The sequence below is a fragment of the Solanum stenotomum genome, chromosome 1 (genome assembly GCF_019186545.1).
Source record: "Solanum stenotomum isolate F172 chromosome 1, ASM1918654v1, whole genome shotgun sequence".
NCBI classification, from domain to species: domain Eukaryota; kingdom Viridiplantae; phylum Streptophyta; class Magnoliopsida; order Solanales; family Solanaceae; genus Solanum; species Solanum stenotomum.
The window spans coordinates 22783514-22798203 of NC_064282.1; the positions used below are offsets into that span (position 1 = coordinate 22783514).

The 14690-nt window shown below is 34.7% G+C and overlaps 2 protein-coding genes across 2 annotated transcripts; one reads left to right on the forward strand and one right to left on the reverse strand.

Annotated features, from left to right (window-relative positions):
* Positions 1-2276: 2276 nt before the first annotated feature.
* On the forward strand, positions 2277-4284 carry LOC125872455 (serine/threonine-protein kinase-like protein At3g51990). Its single transcript, XM_049553189.1, has one exon. The coding sequence runs from the start codon at positions 2518-2520 to the stop codon at positions 3961-3963; it is 1446 nt and encodes a 481-aa protein (XP_049409146.1). The 5' UTR covers positions 2277-2517; the 3' UTR covers positions 3964-4284.
* A 2999-nt stretch (positions 4285-7283) lies between these two features.
* LOC125872406 (putative disease resistance protein RGA3) lies at positions 7284-14113 on the reverse strand. Its single transcript, XM_049553136.1, has 2 exons — positions 10737-14113; positions 7284-7629 (listed from the first exon to the last, which is right to left on the reverse strand). Exons 1-2 carry the CDS (start codon positions 14059-14061, stop codon positions 7619-7621), a joined length of 3336 nt encoding a protein of 1111 aa, XP_049409093.1. The 5' UTR covers positions 14062-14113; the 3' UTR covers positions 7284-7618.
* Positions 14114-14690: the final 577 nt, after the last annotated feature.

A 14690-nucleotide genomic window follows, 5' to 3' on the forward strand; every position in this document is an offset into this window, starting at 1 on the left:
TTGTGGGACTGAAAATGTTATTGTCTCTTCCTTCTAGCCAATATAGTGAATTTTAAAGCTTTATTGGTAGTAAATTTAGTGATCGAAAGTTCAATAATTTAAGTCATTTTAATTATTTTTCGTTTTGAATGGATTGTTGTCACTTTTTTTATATTTTGAATGAATTGTTTCTTTTATTTTTGTGTATGGTTAATAACCAAATAACCGAACCAAACCAAACCGACACCGATAACCACCAAACCAATAAATGTATATTATGTTTGATTTGGTTTGATTTTAATTTTGACGAATAACCGATTCAAACCGATCTGTGACATATATACAATTTTAATCAAGGCATAATAAAAGAAAAATATTCATATAGACAATTCAATTAGTTGGGACGTCTCCGATCCCCCAAGTTTTGTTATTTTTTAAAGAAAAAAATAAATCTATTGGTTCAACACTAATAAAAATCTACTGTAATCAAGCAATCCCTAGGTACACTTTTCCTCTATTCCCAGAATGTAAATAATAAATAAATGAAAATAAAATTTTAAAAAATAGTCTAACCTTTGAATATACGCTTTGTGTAATGAGATTGGAAAGAAATGTACAAAAAAATTCAATATTTTATAGGCATACTTTTGCCCACAGTCGACCAAATTAACTACGAATCACGTGCATAATTAACATCCTTAATTCCTTATTATTATAACTAAAATCGGAATTAATTTCTGTTCCTCAAATATTTTTCCTTTTATTCATACATTACTATAAGTAGTAAGTCCAAATTCACAAGTTTTGTACATTATATTACATCAAATTTAATTGTTTTAGCGTATCATATTTGCGAAAAAGATGATTTATTTTCTCTAACTTTTTGGATGAGAAATGCAATGATTTGACAATAAAAATTGGAATCTATTATGGTCTTAGAATGATGGTTCTTACGAACTAATTGTTTTATACTTTTTACTTGACATATTTTGTTAAATAGATTGTAAGTCGGAGCTAGCTTAGTTTTCATTGTATGAGTATGCGATTTTGGATTAAATAGTCTAAGGAGGTAATAGGTTTTCATGAAAGTTTAGTATCACAATAGCAAATCCGACCAAATTGAAGTATTTTTCAGACCCTTATCCCAAATTTTTTGATTGATTGTTCTTCCAACATGTTAATTTCAATAACTTTCGTTCTTCCAACATGTGCAGCTAGCTTAAGTATCTATACACTTTAAATTTAAATTTAAATGGTTAATTACGATTGAGAGTTAAGGTCGTATAAACAATATTTTGGATTGATACCATTGATTCTTTTTATATTTTATCTGATTTATTGTGGCTAAAAAAAATTTGCTTTTTCCCTCTACATTATTGCTTTCACTTTCTTAAGCAATCTAAAGTACGAAAAATTAGAAGAAAAATGTGGAAATTTCTTCTCATCCCTCTACTTTCCTTAGTTCACACTTATCCCAACACTTTTCCTTTCATTTTCATATTTGAAGTTATAAAAAGTTTAGTTTTCTTTCAAAATTGAGTGACTTTTATCCCCTAGACTTTTGTTCTAATATTATTCTTTATTATTAGGAAATTATTTTTTTTTTGCCTTTGATCCTAAACAAAATTACTTCAACCCAAGGGTAATTTTAAATCATAATAAAAAAAATGAAAAGATAAATTTAAACGTTTGTTTCTCTCAAAAAAATTTAAACATATAGATTGAAATTTCTATAACTGAATAGGTATAAGATAATCTACTAGTTAACGACAAAGATATGAATAAATCAAAAGTTTAATAAAAATAAAGTTGAAGCAATTTCGAGTTGTACATAAGCAAATTTTGGACCTTTTAATTTATTATATATTAATATAAAATGAAACCATCATTAAATTTACCACACCTAAAAAACAAATAGCTTGTCTGATTAAATATTTGGGAAGTATAGAAAAAATACTTTTCCATGAATATACTTTCCACTTTTTGTGGGTTTTTCACGCAGTATTCTTTACTTCATGGCAGTAGTTGTTAATTAACGTCTAGTATAGATTATGATATGGCAATGCGGATAATACTGGTCTTTCCTTAATTAAAATCTCGAGTTCTAATATGAATATAAAAAAATCATCTTCTAATGAAATTTTATATAACATAAATTTAAATTAATCGAACTTCCAATAAAAATGATCAATTTCATCAATTCTGTAATTTTTGGAGTACCATAAATCATCCCCCATTATTTTACCCTATTTGTTAAGCCAAAATAAATACCTTATAAGATGGTGCAATTCTTGTGATTCCATTTCAGTGGACAGTGGGCAACCCATTTTCACCATTATCACCGCAACACCTCTCTCTCCTTTATCACCATTATCACCAATCTGCAATAATCTGCAATACCCAGAAACCAAAAAGCTATTCATCTGAAAAACCCCATCAAAAAGCTCTCTTTTTTGTTCTAGATTTGCCAATATTTACATGTGAAAACACACCTAAAGCTTGTGAGTGTACAGAAAAGAAAAAAAAAATCGAAACTTTATGGGTTATCTATCATGTAAAGCTGAATCTTCCGTATCAATTTCCAATTCTCAGAGTTGTACGGCTACTCCGAAGAAAACCCATCAACCCCATAATCAAGAAAAGGAGAAACCTATCAAAATCCAGGAGTTTAACTACAGAGATCTTGAAGCAGCCACTAATGGTTTCTCTGACCAAAAGCTTCTTGGCAGGGGTAGCCATGGACTTGTCTATAAAGGGATGCTTCGTAATGGCCGTCTTGTAGCTGTCAAGAGGTCTTCGAGAATTGCCCCAAGAATTAGAAACACCTCGACATCTGGGCAGGAGAATTGTAATGAGGTAGAGAATGAAATTGATATTCTTTCGAAATTGCAGAGCCCAAGGTTGGTTAATCTTGTTGGTTTTTCTATTGATTCTCATGACACACTTTTGGTTGTTGAGTTTATGTCTAATGGTACCCTTTATGATGTACTGCATTCCAATTCTCGTCCACTCAGTTGGGGGAGAAGGATGAAATTGGCTTTACAAACTGCTAAGGCTGTTGATATTCTCCATTCTTTGAGTCCTCCTGTAATTCATCGTGATATTAAGTCTGCTAATGTGTTGATAGACAGGAATTTCAATGCCCGTTTGGGTGATTTTGGGTTAGCATTAAGGTGTCATCTTGATGATTTTAGGTTGAGGTCTACTCCTCCTGCTGGTACAATGGGTTATCTTGATCCATGTTATGTGACCCCTGATAATTTGAGCACCAAGACTGATGTCTTTAGTTTTGGGATTTTGTTGTTGGAGATTATAAGTGGGAGGAAAGCTATCGATGTGGCGTATTCGCCCCCCTCTATAGTGGATTGGGCCATTCCATTGATAAAGAGAGGGAAGCTCTTGGCTGTATATGATCCAAGGATTCCACCTCCCAAGGATCCTGGTTTAAGAAAGCAATTGGCAGTTGTGGCTGCAAAATGTGTGAGGCCATGTAGGGAGAGGAGGCCAACAATGAAGGAGGTGGCTGAATGTTTGAGTGGATTGAGTAAGTTGGTACCTCTACATTCCTGGAATGGTTTTACCAATCCTTGTTTGATGGTTGAGACCGTGGGCCGACCTGTGGAGTCGAGAACCAGCCAGTTGAACTTGAGGGGAAAAGGTAGTAAACAAAGAGATTTGGATGGTGGAGATGCTAGACTTGCAACGCCACTGAGGAATTCGCCGAGAGTTTACTCTGACTTAGGGTTGCGCAGCAATTTGATGGATTTAATGGCTGGAAATGAGGGGCAGTCTGAATTTCGTGGAGAAGGTGATGGGGTTGAACCTAAGTCAAAATCTATCAGTAGAGCTTTGAGCTGCAGATATGTAAGCGGATCAGTTGTTGGTAGAAGAAACAATGAGTCTATAGTTAACAGCAACAGTAGAGGAGGTACATCCCGTTTTAGAAGAAACAATTCAGTTGGTGAGCATTCAGATAGGGATTGAAGAGCTGATAGAATTGTTAATTCAATCGCTTCAGCTCTGGTGCCAATCTTTGTAGAGCATTGTAATTTTTGGAAAGTCATTTGGAATTGTCTTTCTGATTTGATGAGCAAGAAAAGCCTATTCCTATAAGCTTTTCTTGCTTTCAGATCATATGGAAGTAAGGTATTGTAGGGGTGTCAAATTCTTTAGGCTCTTATTGTAGAGCATTAGTAAATTCGATCGATTGGTCATGTTTGTTGCTCAAACGCACACCTGTTGTACTTTTCATGGATTCTTCTGTATTTCAATTGTTGATATATATGAATAGTGACAAATGATTAACTTCCATTTGTTACTCACTTATGCCAAAATTCATTGATGGCAATGCTTATATTTACTTGTCTGCATAAAAAGGATATGGATCAGAAATCCTCGTTGGAACTTCATGAGAAGGAAGATAAACCTATAATGCTGTTTCATAACACATTTATATTCTTAACTGCAAGCCGAATGAACCAGCATCCTGGAAGAGGTAACTGGCCCTCACAAGGTACATAAGATTTTCGTTTGTTCATCAGACGTGCAATTTGATTTGTCATCTTTCTGCTGTACTTGTGTTACTCTATTAATATTGAGCTCTTATGTTCTGATTTTTCAGTGTAAAGTTGTTCAAAATATTCTTTTTCTGAGCATCTTAGACACCTTATTGCAGATATATATGTGGTCCTGGAAACAGAAATATTCCTTTTTGTTGATGCAAGTATCAATATGCCCAAATCACTAGGACAAAGTTGCAGTATAAAATATGTTAAGCATGGTACTATCCACCTTTTCCTTGTTGGCATCTGTTCAAATATAATTTGAATCAAACTAATTTACATACTATCATTTGGAACGCTCAGTAGTTTCCATCCTCGAAATTGTGATATAATCTTATTGATTATCTAAATGAATACCATGATCATTCAACAACAAATTGATCATTTTGTCGAGAATTTGGTCCTCTTGAGTATATCTATATCTTCTACAATTGCAAAACTCAAAGTAGTTAAGATCTTGCAATGTCTAAACAAGTGAAAGCTTGTTGTATTTGTAGTTGCTCGAGTTGATTCTGATAACAATCAACCAGTGTTACTCTTCTGCTTTCGTTATTGGGGAATTGATCAAGTATTACTTAACGTTCTCTTAGTTCAAGTTATTCCTTAGCAATTGTTGGATTCTCTTTTCTTACCCTATTGAGATTGAGGAGTCAAGGCAATAGAGAGAGGGACTCGGAGTGAGCCTAGGGTCTTGCAGGATGTTAGACATATCCATCTTCTGATTTTGAATGTAGTTGTACTTACTCGGGTCTGTCTTATTTCCCATACCGAACTGTATAAACTTGTTTTTTCTGAAAATCCATCTCCCTGTGTACATGCTACATATCTTGCAATATATATTTACATATTGTAGAGAAGTAGCTGAACAAGATCTTGTACTATGATGTTGGATTGTTGGTCAAGAGAAAAATATGAGATTTACAAAATGTAGAAAGTAGCTGAACAGATCTTATTCTAATGCTGATCAAGAGAAAATATGCTTATTTTATTGTGAAGTATCTTAGTAACATGTTTTTCTTCTGAAGTGGATTTTGTCATTTTTATGTTATCTCTGTTCAGGTAAAAATATACTAATTTTCAAAGTCATAAGTTTTTTATTGAGATTTGGCCATTATTTGAGCTTAACATGCCTAGTTGTTAACAACAGAAGTTTGACAGGTACAATCCACAGAATTAGCGCCCGTTGGCCATGTCTCGATCATGTCTTTGAAAAATAGTCACATTTATTGTGTCTCAAATTCCACAGGTAAAACTTCACGACGATTTTTATTTTAAATTCCATGACAATAGCTATTTTTCAAGAGAAACTGTTTGGTTGTTGGTTGTTTGGGAAATGGCATGTTCTGGTCTCAATTAATGATGCATTCTCACCAAACTTATTGGTGTATTAAATTAAATAGTAGTATGGTATATAATAGATGTGCATTTATCATATCCAGTATTACTTGTCATACTCATCTTCCCTGGACTTTCCATATATAGTTATGATACCTATTGTCTAATTTTTTGTCTAATTTTTTTAAATATATATATTTAATAAACATCTTATTCAACTCAGATACTGCATTTATTAATTTATTTATACATGTCCTTGCTAGCTCATTTTAAGAGACTTTTATTTCCCCCTCTTTTTCCAGTGGAAGGAAGCATGCAGATGACTAGCAAGGCTACTTAAATCTGCAATTACAGGCAACCTTAAACTGCACATTAATAGGAATTATCTTTTGACTTGTATAAAAATGAAAAGAAAATTATCTTGTATTTTGACCAAAGTAAATATGAGATGGAGCTAAGAGCTTCTCGAAATTCACCTAGTAGCTAAAATTTTGTTTTGTATAACTAAAATCACCTTAACTTTTCAACTAAATTTATCATTAAAATAAAAAGGGAAAAAACACAAATATATTCATGTACTATCAAAGTTTATATATATCCTTGTTATACTTTTGATCCAAATATATCCATCTAATTAGTATACTTTTAACCAGACTAATGCATGCATTAATACCATTACTAATACCAATGTTGTAACTCTAGGGATGTACCTGGCTCCAATTATCAATAGATGATAAATTTGGATCACTTCACAAGATTCTACTATCTCGTTTACTTATTCATGTTTGATTCGGCACACTTTTTAAATTATCTTAAAATTATTTTGGGAAGTGAATAGTACAAGTAGTACTTAATAAGAAGGTTAAAATGATACTAATAAACAAGTAAAAGCGGATGGAGCAGCATATTTGGACCATTACCCTTGAGTCTATATTCTGATTTGCAGTTGTCTTATAATGAGAACAAACAGATTAATCTAAACAGTGCATTATTTTGTTGAACTCAATGAAGTGCTTTTTTGTTCTGATTGGTGAATGTCCTAACACGAATAGTTGTTATTTAAAACAAAAGAAAAGATAGAACTAAAATTTAAAATTGTTTTATTGCAAATATTTGAAAAAGAATCTATAGAGTATGGTTGACTCTTGAAAGGAATTGTGACTAATCATTCATGTAAAAGCAAATAAGTCACGAGAAAGCAAACTGTAACAAAAAAAAAAAGGAGACAAATTATCACAGGCAGCAGCAGCTAAATTCCCTTTGCAGTAAGAGACAAATTGGAGCTTCAGATTCAAACAAGAGTAGGAACAAGTTGAACTTGAAAACTCCAAAAGAATTGGACTTTTTAGCTCTCTGTCTCCTTGCAACAAAATTATATTCCTTCCTATCATATGCCTTTCCATTCACCAAAATAAAATATAGATTATCTCGTAACAACTTATACATGTGTTTCTAAATTGCAAAGCAAATATCATATCAAATTTATACATGAATAACTTACATCCTAACTAGTTATCAAACGTGAAATTACATGGGGAGGATTTAATATCAACATAACTCACCTCCAAACCAACTACCAAACGACCACTTAATGGTTTAGTACACTAACTGGCCCTTCATAACATACAGATACAGAAGGAGGCAAAAACAGATAACATTTAAAAGGAAGAAACTTAGGTATTCAGCTTTGTTTCCATTTTTAGCTAGTCCATCAGCTACTTTTGTTGGCTTCCCCACCTTAGTCAAGGATAACCTGCAATATCATCACTGAGATTTAGCATAACGTTCATTGCCATTAGTTAGCATGTTGGCTACCTTTCTTTCGACTTCCAACACATATAAATTAAAAGACAATGGTCCAAACAATTAATTAAATGACAATGCTACCATAACCGCGATATAATCTCTGCAAAATGTGTTAGTTGAGAAGGGAATACTTGTGGCGAATTCAGCAATTTATTCCCCCATTGCTATTTCTAGTTACATCCCATAATCCCTCATTCCAAGGTTTGCTTTAGCATCAACATTCAGTTAATATAAGTTCGTAAGATGAGGGTTCCATTTGACTTCAACAGTTTGATGGAGGATACTATTGTTAGTTGTTTAGGGTTGTATATTAAGTTACCCTTGTAACAACATTGTGGATACCAAGCACTTTTTATTTCTATTTACCATAGGTGCCAAAAGCAGCCTCTCTACACCACAAAGGTAGGGGTAAGGTCTCATACATCACCTGAGGGATTACACTAGGCATCTTGTTGTTGTTACCAAAAACAGAAAGGGAATAACTCTATCAATTTCAAGTTATGCACAATATTTTCGTTAATGCATTCATGTTTTTATCTAGGAAAAAAGGGTTGTGCATGTTGGTGTGTTGAATTCCGTGATTAGTCCAAAATCTTTTTGCATATTTCCATTAAGAAAGATATGCTCAAACATTTTCTACCTCATTAATTGCAGCCCACAAACTAAAATGTCAGATCCTGTGTTTATGAAGGAGGTCAGCTATTGAAATTACGTCATGCAAAACTAGCCAAATGAAGTATACATCATTTTGTTCAAAGTTTTTAGTTTCAGAGCCACTTACAGGTAAGTGTATGATCTTTTTCCAATTTGTGGTGGTAAAAGATGGAGTACTGAACAACCCATTTTGTTTCCATATGAAGATCTCGAAATCTTCCCAGTGATTGGAACTTCTAATGTAAGTATAGTCCAATCTATTGAAAATGTGTTCAGGAAGTTCAACGGAAAGATTAGCAAGAAAAGTTTGTCTATCATGTAAGTAGTCTCAGATGGTTTAAGTGTTCCTCATTGAAGTTGAGAGGCCTATGAATCATGTTACATAGTGCCAGGGAATGTTGGATCCAAGATTTTATTTTTTTTCTCCATCGCCTACTCGACAAAAAAGACCTTCAAGACAAAGATTCCAACCTGCACATACATTATTCCAAATATGGGAGGGTGTATGGGAGCTATTTGTATCTATGTTTCTTGCATTCATTAATTGTTCCCAGAGTGAGTTGTTATCGTTATGAAATCTCCAAGCGAGTGATGCAAGAAGAGCTTTGTTCTTCCAACTTCATTTTTGTAATGCTAGTTGGTAGTGAAATGGTTTGCATGATATGGTTTAGTATGGTTGTTCTACGAGTGAAACTTTCATATTTAGGGTATGATTTAGACTTTGTGTGAATGATCTATCCTATGAGTGAAATTTTCATATTTAGGCTTAAAATTTACTACTTCGAATTCATGTCAAGATGTCGCGTGTATTATTTGGTTCTATTACCAAAGACCCCTCAAGACATTCTACAAGGATCCCAATTCTAAAACTTTTGCTTTATCTGTTGATTTCTAAAGAAAACTACTTTCACTATGTTGCTAGAGAAAAGATATTTCTGCTACAACCAAGAATTATACTTAACCTTAGGCAAGTCGAAATGTTGAAGAAATAGATATGATGAGAGCCTAAAATCACTAACAATTCTCTAGCATTTTGTATGACAAAACACATTGCTGATCATATAGCAAATGGAAGGAGTCTCAAAGGAAATAGATGAATGAGGCATAATTGCTAAGCACGTAATGACTATTTACCTTTGCTCACTAAAACAGCAATTTTAGCTCCAAAATCATATAATTAGTAGATATTCTAGGTAAAAGACACAAGGAGCCATTCGATTTGGACTTGTGATACATTTGGATTACCATACTCAAGAGGATAGTAATAGAAGTTACTGCAATTGGTATGATAAGAAAGGATAGAGTAGCTAATACATTATGTGGAATGAGGTACAAATAACACCAAAATCCTGATGGTATGGGATACTCCCACACAATATTCACAGTTGATGCATAATAAACTACACAAAAAGATAGCATTATGGTATTTAATCTCTTTAATATGAATCTATATGAACCTTTTAACTGAGAAACCAAATTGAATAAAACTTTTGGATAAGAAACCAAACTCAATAATCTCTTTTTAGGGAATTTAAATGTTATCCAGAAAAGAAAAGAAAAGAAAAAAGCAAGGGCTCCCTCAAACTAGAGGTTCTTTAACTCCCACACTTATTCTATACTAACATACAAATTTTTAACGTAACATAAAAATCCCCTGGAAACAAAATAACTAATGTACATTTAACAACAATTACTCTAACTATGCGCACGCCTCACGGAGTGTAGTTGGTCCTAAACCCTGATCAATAAAGAGGGTTATGGAATGTTGGTTCAATATGAAATTCAAACGGTAAAGGACAAATTCTTTTACAAATGAAAAACAAGAACAGTGTTTCTACTATACTTCTCCCCTTCGTTTTGGTTTGACCAACTATCTAACTTATCCTTGTCGAATAAAATAACCACCTCCTTAAATACAAAACTACCATCAAGAGAAGTCAAACTAACATACAGCAATTATCGAGTACTTATTATTAATTTTAAATTTGATGCAACATCTTATCCTCAATCAATATTATAAAAATCATTTCAGTAAAGGGCATCCCGCGTTCAGGTTAGGTTCAGGGAGGGACACACCCCAAGGGGATGCAATGTAGGCAGCATACTCTGACGCAAGCATCAGTCGTTGATCCCACGGCTCAAACCCGTAACCCATATGGGTCACACAGAGACAGCTTTATTATTGCTCCCAGGCTCCCCTTCAGTACATCAATAATAAAGTCATTCATATTCAATATGTTTCTCTTTTATTTCTGTGAACATCAACTCATGTTGAACAAAATGAGAAGTAATATTTATTTATTTTGAAACTGGTAGCAGTCAAAATGAGAAGTAATATATAATATTCTGATTGTTTCAGTGTAACCAGAAAAAGTAATTGATCTAGAATGCATTAATTACCTGTCATAGCTTGGATATATGGACCATTAATCTTGATGAATGGAACGTGTTTTATCTTGTGCCAATCTTCTCCAACATCCTTTCTGCATCTTAATCCCAAATTTGGACAGCCCCATATAGACAGAAACTGAAGCTTGGTTAGGTTTTTCACTGATTCTGGTAGAGAACTTAATTTTCCGCAGTACCACAGCTCCAATTCTCTAAGGGAACTGAGGTCTCCTAGCCATTCTGGAAGCATATACATCTCAGAACAGCTCCATATATGCAGAGTTTGGAGAGACGTAAGGTGTTGCATAGGCATCGGCAAGGTTGTCAAGTTTCCACAGTCAGAGAGTGATGCATATTGAAGAAACTGTAAATTTTGTAATCCTTTTTCCAGGCTAATGTTATGGCAATCATGAATGGACAAGGACTTCAAAGTCCCAAGTCCACAGGAATCGAACACAGAACTGAGATTCTTACAGTTACTGATGCTTAATGACTCAATACAAGGAAGAACTTTCAGCTCACTCGAAAGACTTCGAATCTCTGGACAATCTCTAATTTCTACAGACAGCAGACTTATATTGTTTTTCAGCAACCCTTCAGGTAAGTGTATAAGTTCCAAAAATCCACTGATCATAAGATGAGTAAGGGAGGTAACATTGGCTGCTGTCTCAGCTAGTAATTCACTGCTACAATCAGACAATTCTAATGAGTTGAGAGAGGGTAGATATGGCAAGTTATTCAAAGAGGGACATGCCTCACACGTAAATTTCTTCAGACGAGGAAGAATACCATGATCTTCATTAACTGACCATCCCAGTAGACAGGGCATATTCCTGAGGGTGAGTTGCTTCAGTGATGCAAAATGAGTAGCCGAATCCTTTCCACCAGAACTACCGCAGAAATGCATTGCAGAATCCATTCCATCAACAGTGAGAACCTCAAGAAAAGGCAGTTTCTCTAGTTGAGGCAGTTCCACGCACCTGTGACATTTGAGAAGTGAGAGTTCCACAATGTTTACCAAGTATGTAGTCATCAACCAACTGGGGAAATTTGCACCAATGTAACCCTCTAAGTGTAACTTCCTCAAATCAGAATTTGGTTGAAGGCCTTCAACAACTCGCTCAACATTTTCTCTTGTCTCCATTTCTTCAACTTGCGCCCATATTAATTTTAGAAATCGGATGTGCCTCTTCCCTTTCAAGTTTGCATTTTTGGCACATATTTCATTGGACAAATTCTCAAGGTTCTTGATCATTAATTCACCATGAAGATCAAGTCTCTGCAATTCTGAGATGTCACTAGCAGCAGCATCGCTAACAATGTAAACTGGCAACGTTTGAAGGGATCTCATCTGTCCAATGCCACCAGGTAACATGGTTAAGGATGTGCATCCGTATATATCCAGATGTCTAAGGTTCACCAACTTTCTAATTTCTGCCGGAAGTTCTATCAGATGGTTGCAATGCTTAAGTATTAAAGCTTCAAGATTAAGGAGGCAACAGATAGACTTAGGCAATGTTCTCAGCAGAGTATGTGAAAGATTGAGGTACCGCAGATGTAATAAAGTACCAATTGAATTAGACAACTTCTTTATGCGAGTACCGCTGCAATCTAAAGCCCGAATAGATCTAAAGCTCAAAAAGAAACTTTTGGAAAGTTTTGTGATATTTCTCTGCCCATCCAATAGAAGAAATGATCGCAGATTTTGAGCACTCTTCAACATGCCGGGATTTTTAGGTACCACCTCATTGCCAAACATCAATAAGTGGCGTGTCGCCACAGGAATGATAACCTCCTTGCCAAATTCTGTTGTTAAACAATCAACACCGCCTACAGATTTGGCAAGATCATGAACAAGATCATGCATGTCACACTCGACTATATTCCCATCAAAATCTCTTCTCACATTTTGGAAGAAGGAGCGCCACAACAACTCATTGAAATAACCATTCCCAACTTCTTCCGGTGGTATGCTTTCAGAGGACGGAACAAATCCTTCCGCCATCCATAGGCGTATCAAGGTGTTTTTATTTATCCGATATCCCTTGGGAAATATAGAACAATATGCAAAACATTGTTTCAAATGTGTTGGCAAGTATTCATAACTTAATCTTAGGGCCGAAAGAATACCAGCTCCATCTTCATGTCCCATAAGATCCCACATTGCACAATCACGGATGAAGGACCACTCAGATTTCTGATTCTTTAAGCACATCAAACTTCCAAGGGCCTTTGCCGCTAAAGGAACTCCCCTACATTTCTTTGCAATTTCTTTCCCAACCTCCTCAAGAGCTAATAGTTCTTTTTGCCTATTCTTATATGCAAGCTCCTGAAACAAGGACCAGCAATCACCATCTGAAAGGCCTTCCAAACGGTATGGATTTGTTGTGCCCATCAGTAATGCAACCTTCTCATTGCGAGTAGTCACTAGGAGCTTACTTCCATCCAAACCATTGTGAACTAAGTTCTTTAATCTCTCATACTTCTCATGATCATCATCCCATACATCATCAAGGACAAGCAAAAATTTCTTGCCCAATATCAACTCCTGGACACGCCGCTGGATCACATCCATCTCTACAAGGTTACAACTACTATCAGTGGCAGATTCTATTATTGCTTTAAGAAGTCTTTTCACATTAAATCCTTTTGAGACACAAACCCATATTCTTGTATCAAAACTATTCTCCACAACGGCATCATTATAAACCAATTTCGCAACTGTTGTCTTCCCAATTCCTCCAATTCCAATAATACTCACAACTGACACATCTGATCCTATAAGTAACTTGATTATATTCTTTTTATCCTTATTTCTCCCTAAAATCTTCGATTCAATTACATAAGAATCCGACTGTGGTCTTTCGCAAGAAAACCCTTTTTCATAAACAACATCCCTAAAATGAAATTTGGCTCTCTCATTCGCAACGAGGTCTAACTTTTCCAGAACTTGTTTCAGTTTCAACTTCATACTATAACCCAAAAAAATTAATGTACCACTCAAATAAAGAGAATTAACAGCATGGAAAACACAATAACGGGTTTCCCTGTCATCAAGAACTACCTTATGGCGAAGCAGTTCAGTCATGTATTCATCCAACAAATCATCTGCTTCATAGACTATGTCTTTGAGCTTCACCAGCCAGTTCTTCAAAGCTTTTTCTTTCATTTGCCTGTCCTCAGCATCTTGTAAAACAGCTTGAATTGTTGATAATGTGCTCTGTAGATTCAACATCTCTTTTTTTGTACTTCCTAGTAGTCCATTTTTTTGGAAAATTTGGGAAGCTGTCTTTTGGAAGAGGACTTCCATTAGAGCAGAAAGTACTGCTTCCGCCATGGCTGGTATATCAACAAATATTTTTGATCAAGATTTAGTAAAGCAAAACAATTTCCTATATAGAAGGCTAGTTGCCTTGTATTCACGGTGTTGTAGTGAAGACTAGGAGGTCAAATAAATACTAAGTCAACATGTATTATATTATTACATTACCCTTGGGACTTGGGTAGGGACGAACACTGCAGCCAAATAAATAGTAAGTCAACATGTATTATATTATTACCTTTTTACCTTTATTTAGAAATGGGACTTGGGTAGGGACAAACACTGCAGCCAAATAAATAGTAAGTCAACATGTATTATATTATTACCTTTATTTAGAAATGAGACTTGGGTAGAGACGAACACTGCATCAGATAGTAGTACCAAATGTTACATGAGATGTACTATCTACAATTTAACTTTTTTAAGCTTTTGCCTTTTCACACAGACACGTGTATTGCACTTAAATTGCAGTTCCCTGTTTTGTTTCTTTTTGGACATTTGCCTTCCTTTTCTACTCATTTATCTTTGGGTAGGGACGAACACTGCAACAGATAGTAGTATTTAGAAATGGGACTTGGGTAGGGACGAACACTGCAACAGATAGTAGTACCAAATGTTACATGAGATGTACTATCTACAATTTA